Here is a 26284-nt window from a genome sequence, read left to right as displayed (position 1 = left end):
TGATTCAAGGTACAAATTTCACAACGATCCAAAAACTGTCGAGCGGAATTCAATGTTACTTAACTGTTTTTTATGCGCCTTCAATAAAAATCTGTTTATAAAGATATAAAAAATAAACAACAAAATAACCCTATGTTCAAAATGCTCAAAATTATTCCAAGTAGAGTGATTTCTCATTATTTTAAATTCATATATCATGAGAACTGTAATATTATCACAATCGTTGTTCAATCCCTGTATTATTTTCTTCGTGTTTATGACAGTGCATAGAACAAAAATGACTATTCTGCCTTTCACTATTTTCGGCAAAAAGTAGTTTTGAAAAAAGTAATATCCTGGTTTTATTTACGTTTCATACACTTCTTGAGACTCCATATTGTGTTCGCCATATTCAAGCCAACAAAGGTTGTTTTGTTTGCATTTTAGTTATCATAACGTTGGGAAAACTTACCGATAACTATCTGAATCAATGAAGAAATTATATGTTATAATCTTATAAAATCTAAGTTATGGCTATATCAATACACAGTAACGATTCACATATACGTTAACGTATTTATAGAGGTTTCGCAACGGAAAATAAACCCTTTTTCAACTAGTTGCTAAAAACATAGCTGTGATTAAAGATATGTTAGAATCAAGTAACGATAACCTACAAATGATAGTTAGTTTAATGTTTACGTTATAAAGAAACACTGCTGTCACCTTGTTTTAACCAGTATAACATAAAAAACATGTTCGTGCTCTTGTTGCAACACAGTTGGGTTAAGTGGTATCAAAACTAGTTATGGGTTGCTACTATTGAAGTCAAATAAACTTATTTTCAACTAGTGGCTAGAAGCATTGTTGTGATTAAAAATATGTTTGGATTAAGTAACGATAGCTTATAAATTATATTTAATTCAATATGACACAAAGATGTTATGATTGGAAACCTAAATAACTATTTCGTAACTAGTTATGTTATGATGAAACATTGCTGTCACCATGTTTTAACCAGTATAACATAAAACACATATTCGTGCTCTTGTTGAAACATAGTTTAGACTTTGTCGTATCAGAACTAGTTGCGGATTGCTACTTGGGACTCCTGCATGTTCCCAGCTGCTTTACCAGTCTTCTTGAAGGCCCTTCTCATGATTGCCCAGTAACGTTCGATGGGTCGAAGCTGAGGGCAATTTGGTGGATTGATATTTTTCTCAACGAAATTTACACCCTTTCCCGCAAGCCAATTGAGAGTAGTTTTGGCATAGTGAGCCGACGCTAAATCCGGCCAAAATAGTGGAGGTGTACTATGCTTCTTAAGGCAGTAATCTCTTCTGGAGACACTCAGGTCGATAGATTTCTTCTTTTATAGTTCCGGTAGTGTAAAAAATGGTTGACTTCAAACCATAACATATTGCTTGCCATACCAGTACCTTTCGACCAAATTTCTCCACTTGAATCGACCTGTCCGCATCGCTCACATCCTCGCCAACAACAACAGTAAAGGAAGGGTTTTTGAGTCCTCCTTTACTTCGTTCTCTTCGTCCATCAAAACGCATGCATTCAAACACTGCAAAAGACGCGAATACAGTTTCCGGGCCCTTGTTGCTGCTCGCTTCTTCTGTTTTACACTTTGTTTAGAGATTTTCTGCTTCTTGTGGGTCTTCAGGTGATTTCGTCTCTTGATACGCTGGATCATTCCGACACTGGTTCCAGCTTTTTTAGCCAAATCACGTATTGACATTGATTTGTTCTTTATGATTAGAGATACCACTTCCTGGTCCAGTTTCGGTTTAGAAGAACCGGGTTTTCTGCATCTTCCTGGTAGCTCATCCAAAGAATAATGTTCCCCAAACTTGTTTTTTTTATTTTTTTTTATTTTTTTTTTTTTAAATAACTATTTATTGGAATATGAGTTAAAATTAAATTATTAAGATTTAAATTGGGTGTTCAGCCACAAGTGGTGACTTTTCAGCCCTGTTATATATATATATATATATATATATATATATATATATATATATATATATATATATATATATATATATATATATATATATATATATATATATATATATATATATATATATATGATTTGGTTATTACCATGAAGACATCATTTGCTTCCGCAATTCTGAGATTTTTGTGTAGGGAAAATTCTAAACCTACTTGTATTGTGTAATGGGGAAAAGGAACTTATATACTAACTTACTAACTAATACAGAGAGCGAATCGATTCAATTGAAGATTGCATCGATTTTTGTCGGAATTTGCTTATAATATTATGTGACATTACATCTAATGGTTCTATATTTGTGAGTCTGTGTAACTCATTTGTACTAAACCAGGGAGGACGCTTCAGAATCATTTTCAGAATTTTATTCTGAATCCTTTGAAGCGTTTTCTTCCTGGTGGAACAACAGCTTGACCAAATTGGTACCGCATAAAGCATGGCTGGTCTGAAAATTTGTTTATAAATTAACAATTTGTTTTTTAGACAGAGCTTAGAATTTCTGTTTATAAGAGGATATAAACATTTAATATATTTATTACACTTTGCCTGGATTCCTTCAATGTGATCCTTGAAAGTGAGTTTTTTGTCATACGTTAAACCTAAGTATTTAGCTTGATCAGACCATGTCAATTCCAAGCCATTCAATTTGAGAATGTGATTATTGTTTGGTTTAAGAAAAGAAGCTCTTGGCTTGTGAGGAAAGATAATTAATTGCGTTTTTGCTGCATTTGGTTTAATTTTCCATTTTGACAGATAATCACTGAAAATATTTAAACTTCTTTGTAGGCGACTGCAGATCACTCTTAGATTTCTACCTGTGGCTAACAGACTTGTGTCGTCACAGAATAGCGATTTCTGACAACCAACGGGTAGATTTGGAAGATCAGAAGTGAAAATATTATACAAGATTGGAGCTACACTCGAACCCTGCGGAACACCGGCTCGTACGGGTAGCAATTCAGATTTACAATTCTGATAGCTAACCTGAAGAGTACGATCAGTTAAATAATTTTGAATCATTTTGATCAAATAAATAGGAAACTGGAAATCAGACATTTTTGCTATTAAACCTTTGTGCCAAACACTGTCGAATGCTTTTTCTATGTCTAGAAGAGCAACTCCAGTGGATAACCCAGAAGATTTATTTGATTTTATCATGTTCGTTACTCTGACAAGTTGATGAGTAGTTGAATGTTCATGACGAAATCCAAACTGCTCTGGTAAAAAAATTGTATTCTCATTTATATGAGTCATCATTCTTAACAAGATAATTTTTTCAAAAAGTTTACTGATAGAAGAAAGTAAGCTAATTGGGCGATAACTTGATGTTTCTGCTGGGTTTTTATCAGGTTTTAGGATAGGAATTACTTTAGCGTTTTTCCATCTTTTTGGGAAGTAAGCTAATGAAAAACACTTGTTGAAAATTTTAACCAGGAGTCTCAAGGCAACATCGGGAAGATTTTTAATAAGAATATTAAAAATTCCATCATTACCAGGAGCCTTCATGTTTTTAAGTTTTCTAATAATTGATTTAATTTCATCAAAATTCGTCTCAATAATGTCATCGTGTGATAACACTTGGGTTGAAATATGATCATATTTCAGTGAGACTTCATTTTCAATAGGACTCACAACGTTCAAATTAAAATTGTGGACACTCTCGAACTGCTGAGCAAGTTTTTGAGCTTTTTCGCCATTTGTAAGAAGTATTTGATTTCCTTCCTTGAGAGCAGGAATAGGTTTCTGAGGTTTCTTAAGAACCTTAGAAAGTTTCCAGAAAGGTTTAGAATATGGTTTAATTTGTTCAACTTCTTTAGCGAAATTTTCATTTCGCAAAAGAGTAAATCTATGTTTAATTTCTTTTTGTAAATCCTTAACTATGTTTTTCATAGCAGGATCACGAGAACGTTGATATTGTCGTCGACGAACATTCTTCAACCGAATGAGCAGTTGAAGATTGTCATCGATGATAGGAGAATTTAATTTAGTTTGAGCTTTGGGAACTGAAAGATTTCTAGCTTCGATAATATAATGATTCAAATTATCAATTGCTGTGTCGATATCCGCAGAATTTTCTAAAATAGTTTCATGATCCACATGATTTTCAATGTGAGATCTGTAATCCAACCAATTTGCTCTATGATAGTTGAAAATAGAACTAATTGGATTAATTATAGCTTCGTTGGAAAGTCTGAATGTTACAGGAAGATGATCTGAGTCAAAATCAGCATGAGTAATCGGTTCACTACAAATGTGACTTTGATCTGTTAGAACCAGATCAATTGTAGACGGGTTTTTCACGGAAGAGAAACAAGTAGGATTACTGGGATGAAGAACTGTAAAGTAACCAGCTGAGAGTTGATTATGAAGTATTTTACCATTACTGTTATTTTGCCTACAATTCCACTGGACATGCTTAGCATTTAAGTCCCCTATTACGAAAAATTTCGATCGATATCTTGTAAGTTTTTGCAAATCGCCTTTAAAGAAATTTAATTGTTCGCCGGTGCATTGGAATGGCAAATATGCTCCAGCGATGAAATAAATTCCATGAATGGTTTCAACTTCGATTCCCAAGCTTTCAATAACTTTAGTATTGAAAGAAGGTAAAATTCGATGTTTAATTTGCCGTTGGACAAAAATGGCAACTCCACCACCAATTCCAGTAAACCTGTCAAATCGATGAACCACATAATGTGGATTACTTTTCAATTTTACATTTGGTTTAAGAAAAGTTTCTGTCACAATGGCAATATGAATTTTGTGAACTTTGAGAAAATTATAAAATTCATCTTCACTCGATTTCAAAGATCGAGCATTCCAATTTAAAATATTCAAATAATTATTTAACATCACTGTTAAATTTTAAATTCATTATAATATTATTTGCAAATTTCCATCCGATTTGAAATGCTTCAAAAAGTGATGAAGTCGAATTCATTTGGATGATCATTTGAAAAAGTTGATCTTGTAGGTAGATCATTTTATTTTCAGTTATATCGCCTAAATCGACTTCATTTAAAGAAGCGAATGGCATTGAAGAAATATTTGTAGGTAGACTGCCATTAGAAGAAGATGATTTGGTCGGTCTACCTATTAATAAATTGTTTTCGTTAGAAGAAGAACTGCAAGGCGGTCCTGTGTTTTGATTATTTACATTAGAAGAAATAGGAGATAGATTTCTACCTAATATACCAGCATAACTGACATTAGAAGAAGATGATGACGAGGTCGATCTACCTGTCAATAAATTGTTTTCGTTAGAAGACGAATTGGCAGGTGCCTTAGAAGAATTTTCAGGTATGTTCTGTAAATTTAAGGTCGTTGATTTGACTTGTTGTCTAAGCGAACGAGCGTTTAAAATTTTTTCCCTGACAGGACATTTCAAATAATTGGATTTATGATTTCCATTGCAATTTGAACATGAAAATTTATCAGTGGTTTCATTCATTGGACAAGCGTCTTTCGAATGCGATTTACCACAATTCAAACACCGTATATCCATATGACAATTTTTGGTTCCATGACCGAAGCCTTGGCAACGACGACATTGCGTTAAGTTTGCAATACGATTATGCCGTTTATAATGTTCCCAATGAATTTTAATGTGGGAAATGAAACGTACTTTTTCTAAAGTTTTCAAATTGTTTACATCACTTCGATTGAAGTGTATTAGGTAAAGTTCATGGGAAATTCCAGAGCGTGGTTTAGAAGTACCATTCGCTCTTTTTTCATAAGTATTACTTGGGAAGGGGCAAAACCAAGCAATTCTTTTAGTTCATTTTTAATTTCATCAATACTTTGATCATTTGATAATCCTTTCAAGACAGCCTTGAAAGGTCTGTCTGATTTTATATCATATGAATAAAATTTATGAAGTTTTTCGGACAAATATCGAATAAGACTTTCGTAATCTTCCAATCCATCCACCAAGACTCGACATTCTCCTCTTCGTCCGATTTGAAATGAGACTTTTACTTCCGGGAGAAAAGTAGAAAGCTCAGTACGGAATGCTTTGAAGTCGGAAATCATCACCGTCACTGGTGGCATAGATTGATGTTTCTTCCCAGAACGACAAGCGTCCATTTTGGGAATTTTTGAAGAATTTTCTTCTATGTCGCTACAATCGGATTCAGGAAGAATCTCGTAAATATTGTTAGACGGCATAGGATCAACGGAAGGGAAATCCGTCCGTTGTCTTTTATTTTTACATTCAGATTCTATAAGATCATGAATGTTATTAGAAAAATGTTGAATAACGGATTGTGATTTATTCCGTATTGAATTATTTTTAGCCTTAGGCTTGTTGCCTTTCCGGTTGGACGCAGGCATTTTTGAAATTAATGAAATTTTAAATTAAATTAACTAGGCTAAATTAGTCTTCGATTAGACTCCTAGCTAGCCTTAAAAAAGGCTGATTAATTTCTTAGTCACTCTAATATCACTCTTTGTATCACTTAGTCACTCTAATATCACTCTTTGTATCACTTAGTCACTTAGTTAGTGATTCAGGTAGCCTTGAAAAAGACTGAAGCCTTGAATCAATGAAACTCTAGGTAGCCAGAAAAAAAATTCCAGGAGCCAAGAGCTATACGCGTGCGGTGTGAACGACTGTTCAACACCGACTGACCCCAAACTTGTTAATGATGGTTTTAACACTGGCATGATGAATTCCAAACCGCTTCGCCGATTTTCACATAGTAATACCCTTCTCACTTAGCCATGTGCCCAGAACCTTAATTTTCACTTCCTTTTCAATACCAGCGACAGTTTGAAAACGCAAAATTTCAACCGCACAAACAAGTAAACAAACGAAAACTGACAGCCAAACGCACAGCATGCTGTGATCTGAGCATAAAAAACCATCATGGCTTATTTCCGATACACTCCTTAGACTTTAGCGATTCTTTTGTTCAGGCGTTACTAAATGCTATTAGAAATTTTATTTTTGATATGGAGTTTACATTTGTACGTAATCACAAATAAAATTATTTCCGCAGTGAAAAAAACGTTAGCCACGGTGTACTTTTTGAAATCGAACGAAGTTGTATGTATATTTATTGTAAGCAAAACTATTTACCATATTTTTCTTCTATTATTTAAATATAAACTTTCCTTATTCCTTATATTACATTTTGGTGGGGAAAGGGTTCCAATCAGCTTTTTACAGCCCTGTCCAAAATGTATTGCCCTCCCCGTTAATTTGTATCAGGCCGAATTAGCGCATGCGCGCCATATAAACGCCTCTTTCAATATGAGGAAATTACATTGTTACCCAGCAGTTTCTATTATTTCTTCATGTTGGTTTTCTTACCTTTGTTCATAGTTTGTATTCTGTTTTACCTTAATTCCAGTGTTCTATTCAGCTGTGATTCGTGTCTTTTGTTGTCATTTTTCACTCCGTACTTTTGCTGGCATGTTATGTTGCTTCCTTAAATGTGAAAGTTAGTTGTATGCAATGGTGTTTATATTCTTACCAATATTCCTTTCTAATTCTTTCAGCATTTTCGTATTTCTTGTTCCTCATCCAGTCATTCCAGTCATCCGTTTCCAAAAAAAAAAAAAAGAAAAAAAAAAAAAAAAAAAAAAAGTGTTTCATTGATCTTTGTAGAGCAGCTCATCATGGTTTGACGGATAAGAACTGAGGATATGCGTTTTTATTTAAATGATAATAATACTTGGGTTTTGTTAGTATTGCTACAGCATGTTCACATTTCGTTATCTTCGGTTGATCCTTGACAGTATTACCATCCGCTCAGGCACTTTTGAACATCTGGTACACTGACTCGCAATCGAAATGTGTCACAACCAATTTGATACAACACACCCGAGGGAACGATATAATGTATGTTGTACACACAAAAACACATACATACACACAGGCACATACGCATACACACATGCATACATACCTACATGTATTCCACAAGCAAGTATCACAACATTGAGTTACTATTTCTATTCTAATAGATTCTAACTAAAATTTGTGTGCCAATAGTCATCTCATTAGTAGAGTCACAATGTTATTTTACCGATTACTCGACTTTCAATAAATTTATTGAGATAAAATCGAATACAAAATCTTTGCCTCGCCTGTAAGAAGCAATGGCACATAAAAGTAGTTCAGAAATGATTCAATACTGCTGTTTTAACGAACAAAAAAAAATGCTGCAAATTTCATGTTATTCTTGAAATTAATCTATCAAACAGAGATAACAGATCTCACTCTAACTAATGGTTTTCGTACATGAAATGACTAATGGATTTGAGATGAATGGGGGTACCGTTACCCAATTTCTATCTCTTCTATTGGTCGATCGTTAGTCCTGAGCTGAAACGGTGGCCTTTATTACCGTTCTTGCATGCACTCACTCTTACATTTCATTCACACATCATCTCACCCATCAGGTCCCAAACGATACATCCTCACAATATAAACTGGATGAACATCGTTTGACAGCTATCAGTGGTTTGCTCATTGGTTCGGTCATTATTATTTTATTATATTCTACAATCTTCTATTTCATTCCACAGTATTCCATGGTACACAAACCACCAATAAACGTCAAAGATGGATTCGATTTACCGTTCATTTATTGTCATCGTGTGAAACCCAATTGGGATACGTTTACTCTACTTAATTTTCACTTCACACTGGTAATAAGGGCCGGTAGTATGAAAATAAAACATAAAAAAGAGCTCAGTTAAGCCCTACCGGCCTCTCCAACCCCGGATGTTGGAGCGTAATGCAATCAACATCTTATTCAAGTCGATCCATATATTATTCATTTAATTCAATTATGAAACTAAAAACTGTAACGCATATCTTTATCAAATTGTAACGCTAATTGATTGTATGTGATGATGTTTGCAATACCGTCAAGCCCACCAACCAAAGGGAGGAATATTTAAATATAAACTATGAGAAAAATACTGAGCCAATTAGCTGTATCCCTTCATTATGGTGTTGCCTTATTTTGTAGCTCATTAATTCAATATGTATTCAACTGATTTTTCTTGCTTTTTCTTTGGTTCAGGATTCCAATTAGTCCAGCAAAGGAATTCAGATGAAAGAACAAACGCGTGAAAAAGAAGCACCATTTCTGTAGTCACTTTGTCCATAATTCCAAGCATTTCCTACGGGGAAGCAACAGAACTCGTTGTTATGTTCACTCAATCTTCGAGTCCTGTCCCGAATAACGCAAAGCCCTATCCGTTGACAAATGTCCTCAAAAAATTAACGATTCGGTTGGCAGATTCTGTGCTCTAGAGTTCTAATTTCTCCCGATCGTTTATGTATGCTATTCAGCATCTTGTTCTGCTGCACGTGGGATATCTACTTCGTTGGTACACTCGTCAGTTCGAGTCCCGACCTGGAAGGATTCATAGTGTCCGTAGGATCGTAGTACTAGCCATGCAATGATTCTGTACGCTAAGAATCGGCTGCGAAGTCTGTTGAAACAGAAAGACCAAATTCCACAAAAAGAATGTAATGCCAAAACTTTGCTTTTGGTACTCTTGTCATAGCAAATCTCACGACTATCTCGGTGAATACCCGTAACATTTCCGTTTCAGTTGCTGCCAGATCTGAGTCTGGGTAACATCACTCCAGTTGATCCATCAAGATATGAAATCCAGTTCCACAGTCCATTAAATGGAAGAATATTTAAAAAATCTAATTTGTCCACAAAAAACTTAACCAACAAAACCCAGAAACCCCCGAGACGAAACATAAAGTATAGAAATCGGTTATGTGCCCTATGCACAAAATAGGATAACCCCTAGATGATCATCACCTGAATCGGCCAGTTTAAGTCGAAACTCATTTACGTTCGGCACGACAGTAAAGACGTTGCGTTTTGGTGCAAATAAAAAAAAGTGTTCTGTAAGTAGCAGTAACTTTGTCTGCCTAGCGGTTCATATTGAACTACTAGGTTACATAACAGTTCAACATAAACTGACGAGTCGAAGACGAAGCAAAGTATAGAAAACACCATACTTCAATTCTCAGATTGTGCACAAATAACAAAACTAGTGTAACCTTAGCAACATAGCAGAAATGTTGCGAGTTAGATAAATTTTCAGCAACACACACTTGTCACGCCTGAATAAAACGGTGAACTAAGCTAACTTGTTCATTCGGTAAACCACATAATAGCGATCCGGTTGTATGGGACCTAGGGGTAGTTTTATTTGTATTTGGTCTAGTCCCCATGATCAAAATATATAATCCAGCCCTGTTTTGGGTGGATTTGGCATCAGTGCATTAAGCAGAGGTAGTCTGATACAAAGCCAACGTAGTCAAGTACGTACCCAAGAGGAGCTTGCTGAATTGAAATTTAAATAAAACACATGCCAAATTATAAAATGATCAAATTTTTATTCAATTTGGTAGATAATTTATTGGCATTTAACATTTAAATACAATTTCGGGCATATGGCCGCCCCGACTTTTTTGCAGGAGGTCCTATTTTCGACCACTTTTTCGAGCATTTGAGGGCGTATTTCAGCAATGACTCGTTGAAATGTTCTTTCAATAAGTCGATTGTTTCGGCCGCTGTACCTTATGATAAAAAAAGAACCGGAATTTTCATTTTAAAATTCCCGCGCTTGTCCAATCGGTAAACTTTTATTCTCTCAACGTTGGCAACACTTTTATACACATTCTGTCAAATTTCGACGCATATCGTACGGTTAGTTTTTGTTTGGCGTCTATACAAAGAAGTTGAACAATTTTCGTGTGGCGATTTTTATAATGGATGAAAATTTAGAACAACGGCTTGCCTTCGAAGCGACATTCGGTCGATTGTTGTGCGGTTTCGACATCATATTCATAGATCCACACCTCATCACCAGTTATGATGCATTCGATGAATGTGGGGTCACTATCTGCGTTGGAAATCATCTCTTTGGCCACATCAACGCGACGCTGTTTTCGAATGAAATTCAGCTTTTTTGGCACCAGCCGAGAAGCGACGCGTTTCAAACCCAAAACATCAGTTAAAATGTGTTCGGCTGATCCATAAAAGATACCCAACAACACAGCAATCTCTCTAATCGATACAGAACGATTTTGCAACACGATTTGCTTCGCCGATTCAATGTTTTCTTCACTAACAGATGTTGTTGGGCGGCCAGGGATCTCATCATGATCCAAGCTTGTATGACCACCTTTGAAGCGTTTATACCACTCGTATGCCTGTGTTTTTCCTAGACACGATTCACCAAAGGCCTTTTCTAACATTTTCAACGTTTCGGAACACTTAAATCCATTTGCAACACAAAATTTGATTCACGCACGTTGTTCTAAATTTTCATCCATTATAAAAATCGCCACACGAAAATTTTTCAACTTCTTTGTATTGACGCCAAACAAAAACTAATCGTACGATATGCGTCAAAATTTGACAGAATGTGTATAAAAGTGTTGCCAACGTTGAGAGAATAAAAGTTTACCGATTGGACAAGCGCGGGAATTTTAAAATGAAAATTCCGGTTTTTTTTTTAATCATAAGGTATGACAAGTGTTGAAACTACGTTTTTTCCACATCCTTATATTGAAGATTTGGCAACAAAAATTCATTGATCATGGTTCTGTAGCGATTTCTATTCACGATAACGCGTTGTACTTTCTCATTTTTAAAGAAATAAAGACCGATGATTCCACCAGCCCGTAGACCGCACCAAACAGTAGAGAGAGTAAAAAGCACTTTAGAGAACTAACCAAGGCTGCTATGAACTGGAAAGTTAGTTTATAACTAAATACAATCTTTGTAGCGAAAATCGTCAATGCAAATATTTCCCTGGCTTTACTAAAAAAAAATTTTGAGGATACCTGCATTTCTGTGCTTTGATATCCCATGATCGTACTGTGAGCTGGGCACACTAGACAATACGAGTAAACCTAGACAAATGGGGCCGATGCTTTCCAGTCTCGGTCAGTGCCGTCATTCGTCTGTCCCTAGATCATATATGAATGCCGTTTCAGTTGTTATGCTGTATTCGTCATTTTTAGCGAAACAAAATAAGCTTTTTCCAAATCTTTTGGTCTAGTATGCAACGTTTTTTGGAACTAACTTTTCTCGAAGATGACTGAACCGATTTTCACAAACTTAGAATCAGGTCTTGCAAGATCCCATACAAGATTCCTGAAGTTTATTTGGATCTTTGGACATCCGGTTCCGGAATTGTGGGGTAAAATGTGAATAAAATTTAAATATGTGTACTAACGTCTCTCAGAGATGACTGTATCGATTTTCTACAAATTAGATTCAAATGAAAGGCTTTATGACCCCATGAAAAATTGTTGAATTTCATCTTGATCGGACTTCCGGTTCCGGCATTACAGAGTGATTAAAGTGAAAATTCTAATTTCACATTACTTACTCATTTTCTTCAGAGAAGGCGTGACCGAGTTTACAAACTTAGATTCAAATGAACGGTCTTTTGGTCCTATATTAAACATCTGAATTTCATCAGTTTCAATCAACAGGCCTTATTAGTTGAGCTTCAAACGTATCGATTCCGGCTATATCAGTTCCCAGCTGCTGGTCCCGGAAACAACGCAAATAGTGGTCTCAAAATGTAAAATGGGATGAACTCATTTTTTTCAGCGATGGCTTGGCTGATTTTTACAAACCTAGGTTAAAATAAATGATCTTATCATTCCCTACCTGAAACCCTCCTGAATTTCATCCGAATCTAGCGTTCGGATTCGGAATTACAAGTTGAAGAGTGTTCAAAATTTCAAACCGTCTTATAAAGTGCACCGGTACGTATATGGTACGATGGTACGGAAGAAGAAAACACAATACCGCCTCTAAGAACGAAGCACTAGGTGAATTAAATTGGTGGGAGGGCGAAAAATCGTAAAGAGTTTTCTAAATCGACCTTAAATCTTCTCCAATTGATAGTTTTTATCAGTAGACGGTCGAACAAACCGATTTCGGTTATTCTTTTAAGAATCGGAGAAAATTAGATTTTGAAGAATGCCATAGTATTAACTTTGTTTATTTATTTATTTATTTAGTTCAAAACGTGTTGATACGGACTCCATACCAAATTGGCATTTTCCAGCAATGGTCGCACTAAGGAACAGTATAACACCTTCAAACAATTCCTTGAAATCTCTGCTGATTTCAGCTATGAATCCGAGTTGTTTTGTTGCCTTAGACACTAAAGCAGAACGATGCTGATTAAATGTGAGTTTTGCATCCAATACAACACTAAGGTCGTTAGCACGGTCAACTCTTGTAAGTGTTTGTCCATCAATTTTGTAGTCGAAGATTAATGGACGAAGTATTCGGTGAAATGTAATTACTTGACATTTGGCAATGCTGATCACAAAATGGTTTCGTCGACACCATGCGACAAATTCATTTAGCAGTTCTTGAAGATGAACGCAGTCCTCATCATTACGAATTACTAAGTACAGCTTCAAATCGTCGGCGTAGATCAGCATGCATCCATAACCAAAGAGGCATCGTTGAAAAACAGTGCGAATAGAAGGGGACCCATATTACTGCCTTGTGGAACTCCTGATTTATTCGTAAACGGGGATGAAACTGAGGTTCCCAATTGTACACGTAGAACTCTACCACACAAATAGGAGCTCGACCATTTAACGAACTTGTGTGATGCACCAAGTCGCATCAGTTTACATAATAGAATTCGGTCGTCTATACGATCAAATGCCGCTTTTAGATCGGTGTACACTGCAACAATTTGTACCCGAGGTCGAGGTAAAATCGAGCAAATTTGTACTGATGGATCGTCCTGGCTTAAATCCATGCTGATCGGTTGATATATAACTTTTTGTACGAGAAAGAACAACAGAACTGACAACTATTTCGAATGGCTGGGAGGCAGCAGATAGCCTCGTAATACCACGATAATTTCTCACGTCCTTACGATCACCGTTTTTGTAGATTGGAAACATGAATGACTGATTCCATATCGTTAGAAATATACCATGCTCGACGATTTGTTGAAAACATAACATAATGGTTCGAGCAGAGCAGTTGCATAGCGAGTATATCAAGCTCAGCCGAGTACGACCTCTTCAGTTTCTTTGCTGCAGAGCTGATCATTTCGGGAGTGATTACATATGATAGTATGATTGATATGAGAAAGGCATCATTACCCCACTAGGTGGATTAAAACAGGTTTTTATCCTTTGATTCTAATTTTTCGAAAGTAGCGTCACTGAAAACGCAATAACCGACGCACTAATGAACCGAATGTCTTGATATTTGGACAGGTCACTTCGAAGGGTGTCTCTGTTGAACGCTAGAGTGATATTTGATTAGTGACGCTATCTGTCTGTCAGACCGGGGACTTACAGACCGATGCGTAAGATTATTTTGAAAAAAAAAACGAAGCAAGCGAGAAGTGTTTTTTTTGACAATATCTACTTGTTCATCTCCTTTAAAGTATGTTAAACTTTGAAGTCAATTGTCGTTTAATGGAGACATAAAACCGGGTCAATCCTTTCACGTTTTGACCAAAATCTGAGATTTTGGTACAATAGAACAATCGTACTTAAAGGAATATTATTATTCATTTCATTAGTGGCTTAAAATGAGGAATCAGAGCGGCTCAGACTCATCTTTTGATTCTATCAATGCATTTTATTTTTTGTGGTTGGGTTTTGGTTGGAACCGCGATTCATTTCAATCAGTAGAGTTGAGCTTCACGCGTGTTTGAAACCCTGATCTGAGCTGCTCGTAGTACGGAACCAAATGAAGGCGGATCGGATCGCAACCTATCCGCCTTAGAGGCACAAAACGAGCGAAAACGTTTACTTTCAAAGACTCCCGAAAAGTGGGTAAGTGTGTAATGATGATGATGATGATGATGATGATGATGATGATGATGGTCGTTGCTATTAGTAGAATAGATTGAACCGCCGTCGCTTCTTTGTTGTGCTTCACTGTTGTTTGTTCACAGCTTAGGTACGGTGGGAAACGCGGAGCCACTTGATCGGGACCCACAAACACAGGCCGTGGCCGAGGAAGCAAGGTGAGACGAGGCGAGGAAGGGAACTGATTGGATCTTAACGCTGAAATTCCTTCTTCGCAATTTGAACACGGATCGAGCACTGGCTCTCAAGGTCACTGCCAAAAGTTCTGCTGAGCTGCGCGGTAAAACGCTAGACATTGATTGGACGACGACGACCGCCACTCGATTCGACGCAGACCACAAACCGAGCGAGCGAGCGCGAAAGAGAGAGAGAGACAGACTTGAAGATATTAATCAAGTTGAAGAACAAGTGCGGCGTTCGGTCATACACACATGTGACGGGTTCTGGCTGATCTTGTTGCTCGATTACCGCGTCGTCGTCGTCGTCGCCGCGTACTTTCGGAGTGATTTTTTAACGCTCGAAAATATCGAGTCGGATTTTTTTGTGTTGTTGTACTTTTCATTTCAACGCACCAAACTGGTTAGATATTTAGTTCCGTTTCGTGGTAATTTTCGAGAAGGGGGGGTTGGTATCTACAGGACCCGGCACCTAGCTAGCAGTACGGATTTGGCCGACCGATCACACCACACACACGTTCAGCGCAATGATTTTGGCAGTTACGATTAATCATCGTTATGAGCTCACTACGACGCCGAGCCGGAAGCGATCTTCCGAGAAGCTTCTGACGTCGACTGTTCAAAAATTGCAAATGATTTAATGAAGGATGCTCGCGGAAACCCGTACCAAAATGCTAGAGGGATTCCGAAGCCAAAATCATGCTTACGTAGATACCACCGATCACTCCGAGTTCGCGCGGGAATCGAATAGGCCAACCAACGAAACATAGTTGAATAAAAAAGAACCGTCGAACTTAACTTGCTGCTACTTCAAGGTTATTCCAGTTTGTCAGTCACAGACACAGGAGGTTTTTGTTACTTCAGGCAAATTTTTATCGATGAGTGTACGATTCTATTTCTGCTCCGGCTGCCGTCCGTCCGTCCACGGATACGACACCCGTCGATTGATTTATGATTTTTTTTTCTGTTGTTTGGGACCCGCAGAGATTCCGCACTAGCCTTGGACGCGCACACCTCCGTTAGGGTCAAGTGAAAGTGAATTGAGATTTTTTTTTTGTTATTTTGGTGATCGTTTTTTTTTGGTTGCACAATCATGCACCAAATTCGAGATTTCATTAGTTTGTTGCTAATAAGTTGCTAATTAGTTGCGTTGATTTTGAATTTGTTGCTCATTTTTTTGTAATTGTTTTTGAATGCTTCACTGTTCATATGAAGTTAATGAAGCAGCTCTTCCAGATAAGCTTGAAAACAAATCGAAACCTATTGGATAGTTTGTTGCTAATTTGTTACGAAAATTTTGAATCTGTTGCTATTTTTCTTTAATTTTTTGTTTGATTACTTCGCTAAGGTCATATGGAGTTAACGAAGATTCCCTCCTAAATAAGCTTGAAAACAAATCGAACTCCAGTTATTATAAATTTGTTACGGTAATTTTGAATCTACTGCTAAGGTCATATGAAGTTAATGAAGCACTCCTCCTATTTAAGTTTGAAAACAAATCGAAACCCAGTGAATAGTGTGTTGCTAAAAAGTGGCTAATTAGTTGCGGTAATTTTGAATTTGTTGCTCATTTTTTTGCAATTGTTTCGAATACTTCGCTGTTCATATGAAGTTAATGAAGCAGTTCTTCCAAATAAGCTTGAAAGCAAATCGAAACCCAGTGAACAGTTTGTTGCTAAAAAGTTGCTAATTAGTTGCGGTGATTTTGAATTTGTTGCTCATTTTTTTGTAATTGTTTTTGAATGCTTCACTGTTCATATGAAGTTAATGAAGCAGCTCTTCCAGATAAGCTTGAAAACAAATCGAAACCTAGTAGATAGTTTGTTGCTAATTAGTTACGATTATTTTGAATCTGTTGCTCAATTTTTTTTGTACCTCGCTAAGGTCGTATGAAGTGAACAAAGATTCTCTTTTAAATATACCTAAAAACAAATCGAAATCCAGTTGTTATAAATTTGTTACGGTAATTTTGAATCTGCTGCTAAGGTCATATGAAGTTAATGAAGCACCCCTCCTATTTAAGTTTGAAAGCAAATCGAAACCCAGTGAATAGTTTGTTGCTATGAAGTTGCTAACTAGTTACGGTAATTGTGAATTTACTTTTCAATTTATTTTTAATTTTTTTTAGTTCGCTGTTCATATGGAGGTAATGAAGCACCTCTCTCAAATAAGCTTGAAAACAAATCGAACCCAGTGAATAGTTTGTTGCTAAAAAGTTGCTAATTAGTTGCGATAATTTTGAATTTGCTTTTCAATATTTTTTATTTAATTTTTTGAATACTTTGCTGTTCATATGAAGTTAATGAAGCAGCTCTTCCAAATAAGCTTGAAAGCAAATCGAAACCTAGTTGATATGTTGAGCAACATATACAAAATTACCGTAACTAATTAGCAACAAATTATGCACCTATTTGTGTTATCATCGGCGAGAGGTGCCTCGCTAAGTTCATGTTAATCGATTGTGCCGGTTAGCAATACTCAAAAGAAATGGTCGGGTTTCAGGTGTTTGTACTCGTTCAGGTTCAGAAAATATTTGTCGGGTTCGGATTCAAAAATTTGGTCGGGTTTCAGGTGTTCGAACTCAGGACGACGACTGAAAATAACATCAATGCATTCATTACGACGCAGTCATGCCTCATTTACCTTAACTATCCATCAATACCCAAAGCAATGCGAAATTTTATAAGATGCTGAATTCCAACTTGGTAACCTTTTTCAATCCATGGAACCGTTCTATCAACTGAACTACCCTAGGATATGTGGTAAAAAAAAGCTCAGAATGCCAACCGATTAAACAGAGCGAAGTTCGCTTACGCTATTTTTGCTTCTCCCGATAGCCTCTATATCACAGATTTACAAGCAAAAATTCACAAATAAAAACCACTTCTCATCCACCTAGTGATGTAATAACGTCTTTCTATTGTCATTCAAACAGTCTCATTGAAACTGTTTTTTTTTTCGTTAGGATAATTTCCAATTCGAAATTGGGCTGATTTTTAACGAAAAATCATTCAGATTGTTTTGGTTAGTTTAGAAAAGCGAGACGTCACGCTTACGTCGCTTATTCGACAGCGTTCTCGAAACCAAAAGTATCAGCAATAATACATTTGAATTTGATCGTTGGTTGGTTTCTGTTGAAAACATGCGGATAGAAAAAAAAAACGCGTTTTGTCGGGTACGTCACTTATACCAGTATATATTTAGAACCGGAAGTGGCAGTCAGCAGATTTTCGAACATGATTCACCACCAGCTTTCGAACGGGCCTAAATTTGTGGAAATCGGTTCAGTTGTCTCCGAGAAAATTGTGCGAATAAAAAAAAACACATTTTGTCGGTTACGTCACTTATGCCTTTACATCTCCGACACCGGAATTGACAACCAATGACTTCAAACTTGATTCACAATCCACTAAAAGCTTTCAAAACAAACTTGTACATATGGAAATCGGTTCAGTCATCTCGGAGAAAATTGTGCGGAGAAAAACAAATGCATTTTGTCGGTTACGTCACTTTTACATATATATATATATATATATATATATATATATATATATATATATATATATATATATATATATATATATATATATATATATATATATATATATATATATATATATATATATATATATATATATATATATATATATATATATATATATATATATATATATATATATATATCCGTAACCAAAAGTGATTTTACAGACACATTTTCAGATTTTCACAAACTTGAAATTCATGATTAATTTCCATACGCATTACGCATTTTATTTTGGTAAAGTCGTTTGTTGAATTTTTTTTATTTAAAATATATTTTTATTCAGACCTATTTGCGGACAAGTGTTACGTGGCCGATTGAGCCGATTTTTTAAATAATTTTTTTTTGAGTTGGATCTCGTTGTCACCCTTTTTCTAGGAGGAGAGGAGTTTCCATTTTCCCTCCTGTGAGGATTGAGGGGCCAATATTGACATGTGGCCATCTGATTGTGATAGGTAACAAGTGATTTGCACAAGATTCTTGTATCCTGACCGAAAGTCACACAAGAAGGTATAGGCCTCTTCAAGCGCATGCGTAACAAACGTACGCCATTTAGAATACCGGGGAAAAAATTCTTCCACTTTTCTTTTTAGATAGAGAGAATCTCTCCGTATTGGGACATAGTTTTGCGAATATAAGAATCGGTGACGCTTGAGTGAAGATCATGCACACGCACTTCTACAGCACTATCATCCATATATACTGGAATGTTGTACTTAATGTTTTTGTGCTCCATATAATGCACATTGTTATTGTCTTTTGCAAATTGAATTGCATCCAACTCTTTATAAAACTGGATGTAAACAACATTATTCGCTTATTGCATTGAAGTAAATGCACACGTTTCATGTCAAGATGCATTTGGGAACATCCGGCACTACACCGACGAGTCTGTAATATGCAGACATCTTAATATTACTCTGTTTTAATATATAATTCAAAACTCTTACTAATAGTTAAGATCGTTGAGCTGCAGCAAAAATATTAACGGATCTAAATGACTTCCCTGAGGCATTCCTGAGTATTCCACGATAGCAAAATGATTTATTGTTTATTTGTCTCCAACAGTCATAAAACCTCCTCTTCTTTTGCATCAACAGATTACAATCATCCAAATAATACATTTCACTTAAACGCAGTATTTCTAAACTAACTAACACTGAAACTATTAAGATAGTAACCCTAGGAACAGTTTCTTGACAACGTTCCCCAATAGATTAATGTCGAATGAATTGGAACAGTGGTTGAATATGCGGCACATGCTGGCAAAAGGTTCGTTGTACCCATAATTAGTTCTAGCATAGGGGATCCGAAGAAAAAAATAGTTTCGAATATTACAGCGATGGATATCGAATAGTAAAAACTGTAAGAGCTCGAAACAGTCTACGCGGAAATTTAGAGGCTTTGGAGATAGTAAACAATTTGTGAAAGATTATAGTCAAAACTGACAAACAAACTGTTTGCGATTGAAAGAGATGACGAAGCATTTGGAGGCGTTGAAAACCATTCTGTTAATATTACACAAATTAGTCAAATTATTCAACTGCTCTTGTAGGAATTTTGCTTCAGCTGTAGATTTGATGACATGAAATTAGTTGAAGTCATCGGCTTATGATAGCTTCATGGACTTGATCGGAAAATTTAGATCGTTGAGATAAAGTAAATATATAAACGATCCAAGGTGACTTCCTATAGTTGAAGTTTGTTTTCCAATTTAGAACATGAAGAACTGAGCGAAGCAGTTGCTATGGAAGTGGGAAGAGTTCTATAAGTGATAAAAGCAGACTCCCGAAAATATAATAACTTTTATTGGACATTATCCTACTATTCCGAGATTCGCAAGACGGTGTTTAAATTATTGCGACAACAAAAATAAAGAATTACATTAAAAAAAAACTCTTCCTGATTGACGCTCTCTGAGACAACATCTGCTACCCGTCCCCGTCAGGCCACTGTTCTCAACGAACATTAACGCCCAAGCAAGAGTCCCATCCACCGATTATATTGTGATCGGGGGGTCATCTTTCGAACACATTAAATGTTACTATTTTTAGCTTTTGTTTTGGGTACTCTTTCTCACGAGCACAAATACAAGCACCGCCACAACAGTTTGACAGTTAGTACGTCGTACGCTGGCGGCAGTCGATGGGAGAAAAATTCTAAAATTATAAAAAAACGGCGTCCAAAACAAAACGTTTTTCATTCTGCTCTTCCACTCGGACGCGCGGGATTCAATGAAGGAAAATGAAAGTTGTAAGCACGGAGTGACGTGAAAGACACTCGCGTTCCGACGGGGCAGTGACAAGTGATGTGGATGTGTGAGTAGTCGTAAATTATGTGTTTCATACTTATTACTCAGATAACTTCTTCTGGCGCTCAAAATGACAAAAAGATGACGTGACAGAACAAGCCGAAAGCGAAAACTTGCTTGCTCGGACTAAAATATTGCAGAGGCCGCTATGGAGAAGACTTACTAAAGTGTAAGAAACTAAATAGGGATTTAATTACTGGAAGGACACCAATGCGTAGGAGATGCATATTGCTTTGTCTGAGTGGGTTGATTCTGTGCTTAACAACAATTTTTAGCTGAAGAGCTATGGACTGGTTAGGGAAGACTTGTGAATTTCGAATTGAGGGATTTTCATAATTTGCTAAACAAATTCGAATATTGAACATATTTCGAATAATGAACATTCAAATTCAACCGTCCTTTGTAGTCCAACACAATGATAATAGAAAATGAGAGATTGGACCGCTCGATAGCGTAACTATCTGAGGACATTTTATTTTTTTTATTCCATAGAATTTTCAAAGCTAATATGCCAAAGCTAACGAGGAATCTGCCAAGGCTTAAGTTCCTCGCCAACTCGATTTGTCATCCCAAAAAGTCACTTTGTCCCCCAAAAATTGATACCCAGACTGTCTTTTGAAAAGGGCTAAACATTTTGAACCAATTCTTTTCAAAGAGTTATTTTCAAATGTGATAAGCGCTACAAAAAAGTGTTATCTTAGTAATTTTTCCAGAATCAGTAAAAATTTTCAGTAAAAACACTGAGAAAAATCATAATCGATTCCTACTTTGAAAAAAATTAATTTTAAAAATTTTAAATCGATTTACAAAAAAAAGCCAATTTTAATTTAGGTAAAATCTTGTCCAAAATATGGTGATTACCTTCCCTACAAACCGTTCATACATTGGAAGAAGGTCACATTCAAGGAAAAAAGTTTGTTCGAACAAAAAACTATTTCTTGTCTAAACTGAGTTTTTTTTATCCAGTATTTTTTTTTACTAAAAACTAAAGTAAACTGCAAGTTACGATCATCCAAGCTTCCAATGACACTCATTTTGTGAAAAAATTACACCGAATACCTTATTGCTAGTTGCAACGATAATATGTAAAAAGTATCAGTGGTAGATAAGGACAAGTTTGAGACAAAATTTCAATCAAATAAAGAATGGCGTTTTTTTGTAATTTGAATTCAAATTTCTCGGATCGATTTTTTTTTCAGTGTAAAATTTTGTCACTATATTTATTCGAAAATCAGGCCTATTTTGAGAGCATCACCACCACAACAATGTTTGGTAGGATTTGTCATTTTTCTAAAGACGTCTAGTTCTTTTCAAAAGATAGTCTAGATCAATTTTGGAAAAACAAAGTGAACAAAGTGGGTTTTTGTGATAAAGTATATATGCTGCCAATTCCGAATACGACTTTATACGCGAAATTCATCTACAGGGTCCGGCACTCGAAGTGTAACCAACTTCAGACCTTCGAGCCTGGCGTCAAGGTAAATGCGACATATTATCGGGAAAGTATTCTGGAGGTTGCTTTGAAGCCGTGGGCAGACAAACATTTCGGTGGCAGACCATGGACGTTTCAGCAGGACTCGGCACCGTCTCACAAAGCTTGAGTGAACCAAGAATGGCTGAAAAACAACGTTCCGAACTTCATCACGTCCACACAATGGCTCTCGAATTCACCAGATGCGAATCCAATGGATTATTCTCTTTGGGCCATTTTGGAGAGCAAAGTCCGAACTAAAAGATACACCAGTCTCGAGGCGCTGAAAAAAGTTATTGTCCGCGAGTGGGTCAAAATACACCTGCAAGTCACATTCGGGCAGCTTGCGATTCGTTTTTTGACCGTCTCAAAGCCATAGTCAAGGCAAAAGGTGGTCATATCGAGCAAAAGTGAATTGATTCTGAATTTTGTATTATTTTTACACATTTTGTACTTTGAATTAAATAAAAGTAATTTTCCAAACTGAATTTATTGCCTTTTTAATTGGTTACACTTCGAGTGCCGGACCCTGTATTTGAATCCTACACTGAAAAAAATCGGTTTTCAAAATAAGAACGCCACTTTCGAATTTAATGAAACTTTGTCCCAAGGTAGGTTATTATGTTCCCTTCCAACCGTCCATATATTGTAAGACGGGCAGTTTTAGGAAAAAAACGTTTTTCTAACTAAAACTTTTTCTTCTCGATTACTGATACTTTTTGCGAATATCAAATATTTCAGTTTAGTTTATAGAAAAAAGACACTTTTTTAAATCAAGAAATGTTCTTTTTTGTAATTTGATTTTAAAGATTAAAAATCAATTTTGTTCAGTGTAGGTTTCGATATGGAAGTATTTTTATGGGAAAATTTGACTGATTTTATGAAACTCAATAGTTTAATACTATTTTGTAGGCTCGTCAAGTATTTGATTAAACATCATTAAAAAAGTTTAGCCCTTTTTAAAAGACAGTCTAGATAAATTTTGGAAAAAAAACAAAGTATGCCATGTGACATTTTAAAACAAAGTCTACATGTCCAGAAAGTTTCATTCAAATTTGAGAAAATTTTACCAACTGCGAATAAGATTTAGCTCGAAATTCGTCATGTTTAGGTCAATTTCCAACAAACGACTATATCAAAAAAAATCATCGTAATTCGTTATGGAAATTAAACATCTTATTCTGAAACCCCCTCCGAAAAAAATTTACTGGGTGCGCGCCTGACCGCGACCAATTAACAGTACTGGCAAATTCAAGAACGGGAAAATAGATTAAATAAGTACATTAAAGTCAAAACATTGTGGTTAAATTTTTTTTGAAAAAAAATAAAAAAGTTGAAAAATTTAGTATATTGGTCTAGAGTTAATGAAGACTGTCAGTTTGTTTTGTATAGAAACTTTTGAGTAGGATGCCTTATCAGAACTTGTTCCTGGGGGATTTACATGCCATTACTAATAAAATAAGAACATATTTAAATAATGAATATCGCGAAAATAACCAAACTTTGTATTTGACAAGCGATAAGTAATAATATGTTTGGCAAGCAGTTTGAACCATAGTATTAGGAGAAGAAATTTCGACTCACTTATTCGGAATAGGAGAACACAAGGATGATATTTTTTAAGAAGATTATTATCAACACCGCGTTTTTACTTGAATATAAGTTTGTGAAAATCTTTCCAGCCATCTTTGACGAAAAAGTGAAGCAGCTCGACGAGATCGGAAAATTCCTGTGCCTGTGCACTTTTTAAGGGATTTTGTCTCTCCGCTAAATTGTCTCGGATATGTCTGTCACTTTCGGTGACGGAGATATATTTGTATAAGTGACGTAACCGACAAAATGCGTTTGCTTTTCTCCGAGATAACTGAGCCGATTTCCATATGTACTAGTTCGTTTGAAAGCTTTTATTGGATTGTGAATCAAATTTAAAGATCAAATGGTTGTCAATTCCGGTTTCGGAGATGTAAGTTCTAACAAACAATATCATTGACTTGAAGTCATCATTTTTTTACGTATCACGTTTGCTCGCCAACTCAAATGGAAATGCTAAGTAGCATTGGACTTTCAATTTGAACTGCTAATACGCACTGAAGAGTCGAAAGCGACAAATTAAAGTAAACACTTGGGTAAAGCAGCATCATCAGCAAAATGCGAAGAACTTTCCAAACAGTTCGGACGTTCGGAAGAAGAGTCAGGTAACCTTCAACCTTCGGAGTGCTGCGCACTACAATCTGAGCAAACAAACGGCGGCGGTGCAGAGAGAGGAAGAAGAAGAAGAAACATCGAACCTCACATTGACCGACTGACGCGCGCACAAAACCATTCGGATAAGTAATTATTAATTACCGAATTCGTTCGCTTGCTTGCCGTGCATAATTCGATCGGCTAGCCATTCGATCGCGCACAAACGAACCAACCCAACAAACACTGGAAGCCACCGCGCGCCAAGAGCCAAAAGAAACCCTCACTCGAAACTGCTTGCTAAAACAGCAATTTCGAGTCATTATTCTCGTGTAAATTCATTAATCAAATTGATGAGTGTTGTTCGTCGGCGGCCAACAGCAGCGGCAGGCAGCCCCGACGTTGTCGTCGTCATCATGATCGTCATCGCCGGCTAAGCACTATTATAAACTTCGCACTTTGTTGTTGGGGTTATGTTTTTTTGTTGTTTCTTTATTTTCGAGTATTTGAACCTTCCCATCGGAGGCGGTAAAGTGCAGCCACACTATTATTGCAGGTACGAGACAATCTCAAACCACGCTAACCTACGACGACGACGAGACTCACAGCAGAGCACCGTGTAATGTATTTCCTTGATCTGTGAAGCGTTGCACGGTCAGGGTTTTATGATCAAATAGACCTATTAGACATCAAACAACCGAAGGAAACGGCGGTTATTTTTGGGGGTCATCGTTTCGTGGGGAAAATGTTTTCCTATTTGAGTTTATTTTGCTTCTGATTTTGAACAAATACTAATCGATCAATTTCTCATTCCTTCCGCAGATCTTTGCCAACAAGGGCGACCTGCAGCTGCACGGTGGTCAGTTGCACATGCGCGAAACCAAACCGTACAAGTGCTCCCAATGTACAAAGGCGTTTGCCAACTCGAGCTACCTGTCGCAGCACACGCGGATACACCTCGGCATCAAACCGTACCGGTGCGAGATCTGCCAGCGGAAGTTCACCCAGTTGTCGCACCTGCAGCAGCACATACGAACGCACACCGGTGACAAACCGTACAAGTGTCGCCATCCGGGCTGCCCGAAGGCATTTTCGCAGCTCTCGAACCTGCAGTCCCACTCCCGGTGCCATCAGACCGACAAACCGTACAAATGCAACTCCTGCTACAAGTGCTTCACCGACGAGGCGTCCCTGTTGGAGCACATACCAAAGCACAAGGACTCGAAGCACCTGAAGACGCACATCTGCCAGCTGTGCGGCAAATCGTACACCCAGGAGACCTACCTCGCCAAGCACATGCAGAAACACGCGGAGAAGGAGGAGAAGCGCCGGAATCGTGGCAACAATAGCAATAATAACAACAACAACAATAATAACAATAGCGCGGCGGCGGCAGCTGCTGCAGCCGCAGCCGCAGCAGGACTTTCGGCCGCCGATGCGGCCGCTGGTTTGGCAGGTCTGGCTGGACTAGGCCTCAATCGAATGGGTGGAATGGTCGGTAATGCTGCGGCCGCCAGTCTGGTGGCTGCTGGCGGTGATCATCCCTACTGGCCGAAGGTTAGTCCCGATTCCGCAGCTTCTCTGGCGGAAGCAATGCAACAACAACAGCAGCAACAGTACGACTTTGCCCTCCAACAGCAACAACAGCAGCAACATGGCGGTGGAGGTGGAGGCGGTGGAAACAACTCCGCAAATGGTAAATCTGAGTTGTTGAGTCGATTTTTACGATTTGACTACAACCAT

At 37.0% G+C, this 26284-nt stretch overlaps 1 protein-coding gene across 1 annotated transcript in view; it reads left to right on the top strand.

Annotated features, from left to right (window-relative positions):
- The window catches only part of LOC131432746 (zinc finger protein squeeze-like), a 128647-nt gene that overhangs the window by 93591 nt on the left and 8772 nt on the right, over positions 1-26284 (top strand). Inside the window, exon 3 of the mRNA XM_058599236.1 lies at positions 25364-26237. Coding sequence (XP_058455219.1) covers positions 25364-26237 — 874 coding nt within the window. The remainder of the gene's footprint in view (positions 1-25363; positions 26238-26284) is intronic.

This window comes from Malaya genurostris, chromosome 2 (assembly GCF_030247185.1).
Source record: "Malaya genurostris strain Urasoe2022 chromosome 2, Malgen_1.1, whole genome shotgun sequence".
In the NCBI taxonomy this organism is placed as follows: domain Eukaryota; kingdom Metazoa; phylum Arthropoda; class Insecta; order Diptera; family Culicidae; genus Malaya; species Malaya genurostris.
The sequence above is the reverse complement of the archived record's forward strand: the minus strand, read 5'-3'. Positions and strand labels throughout refer to the sequence as shown.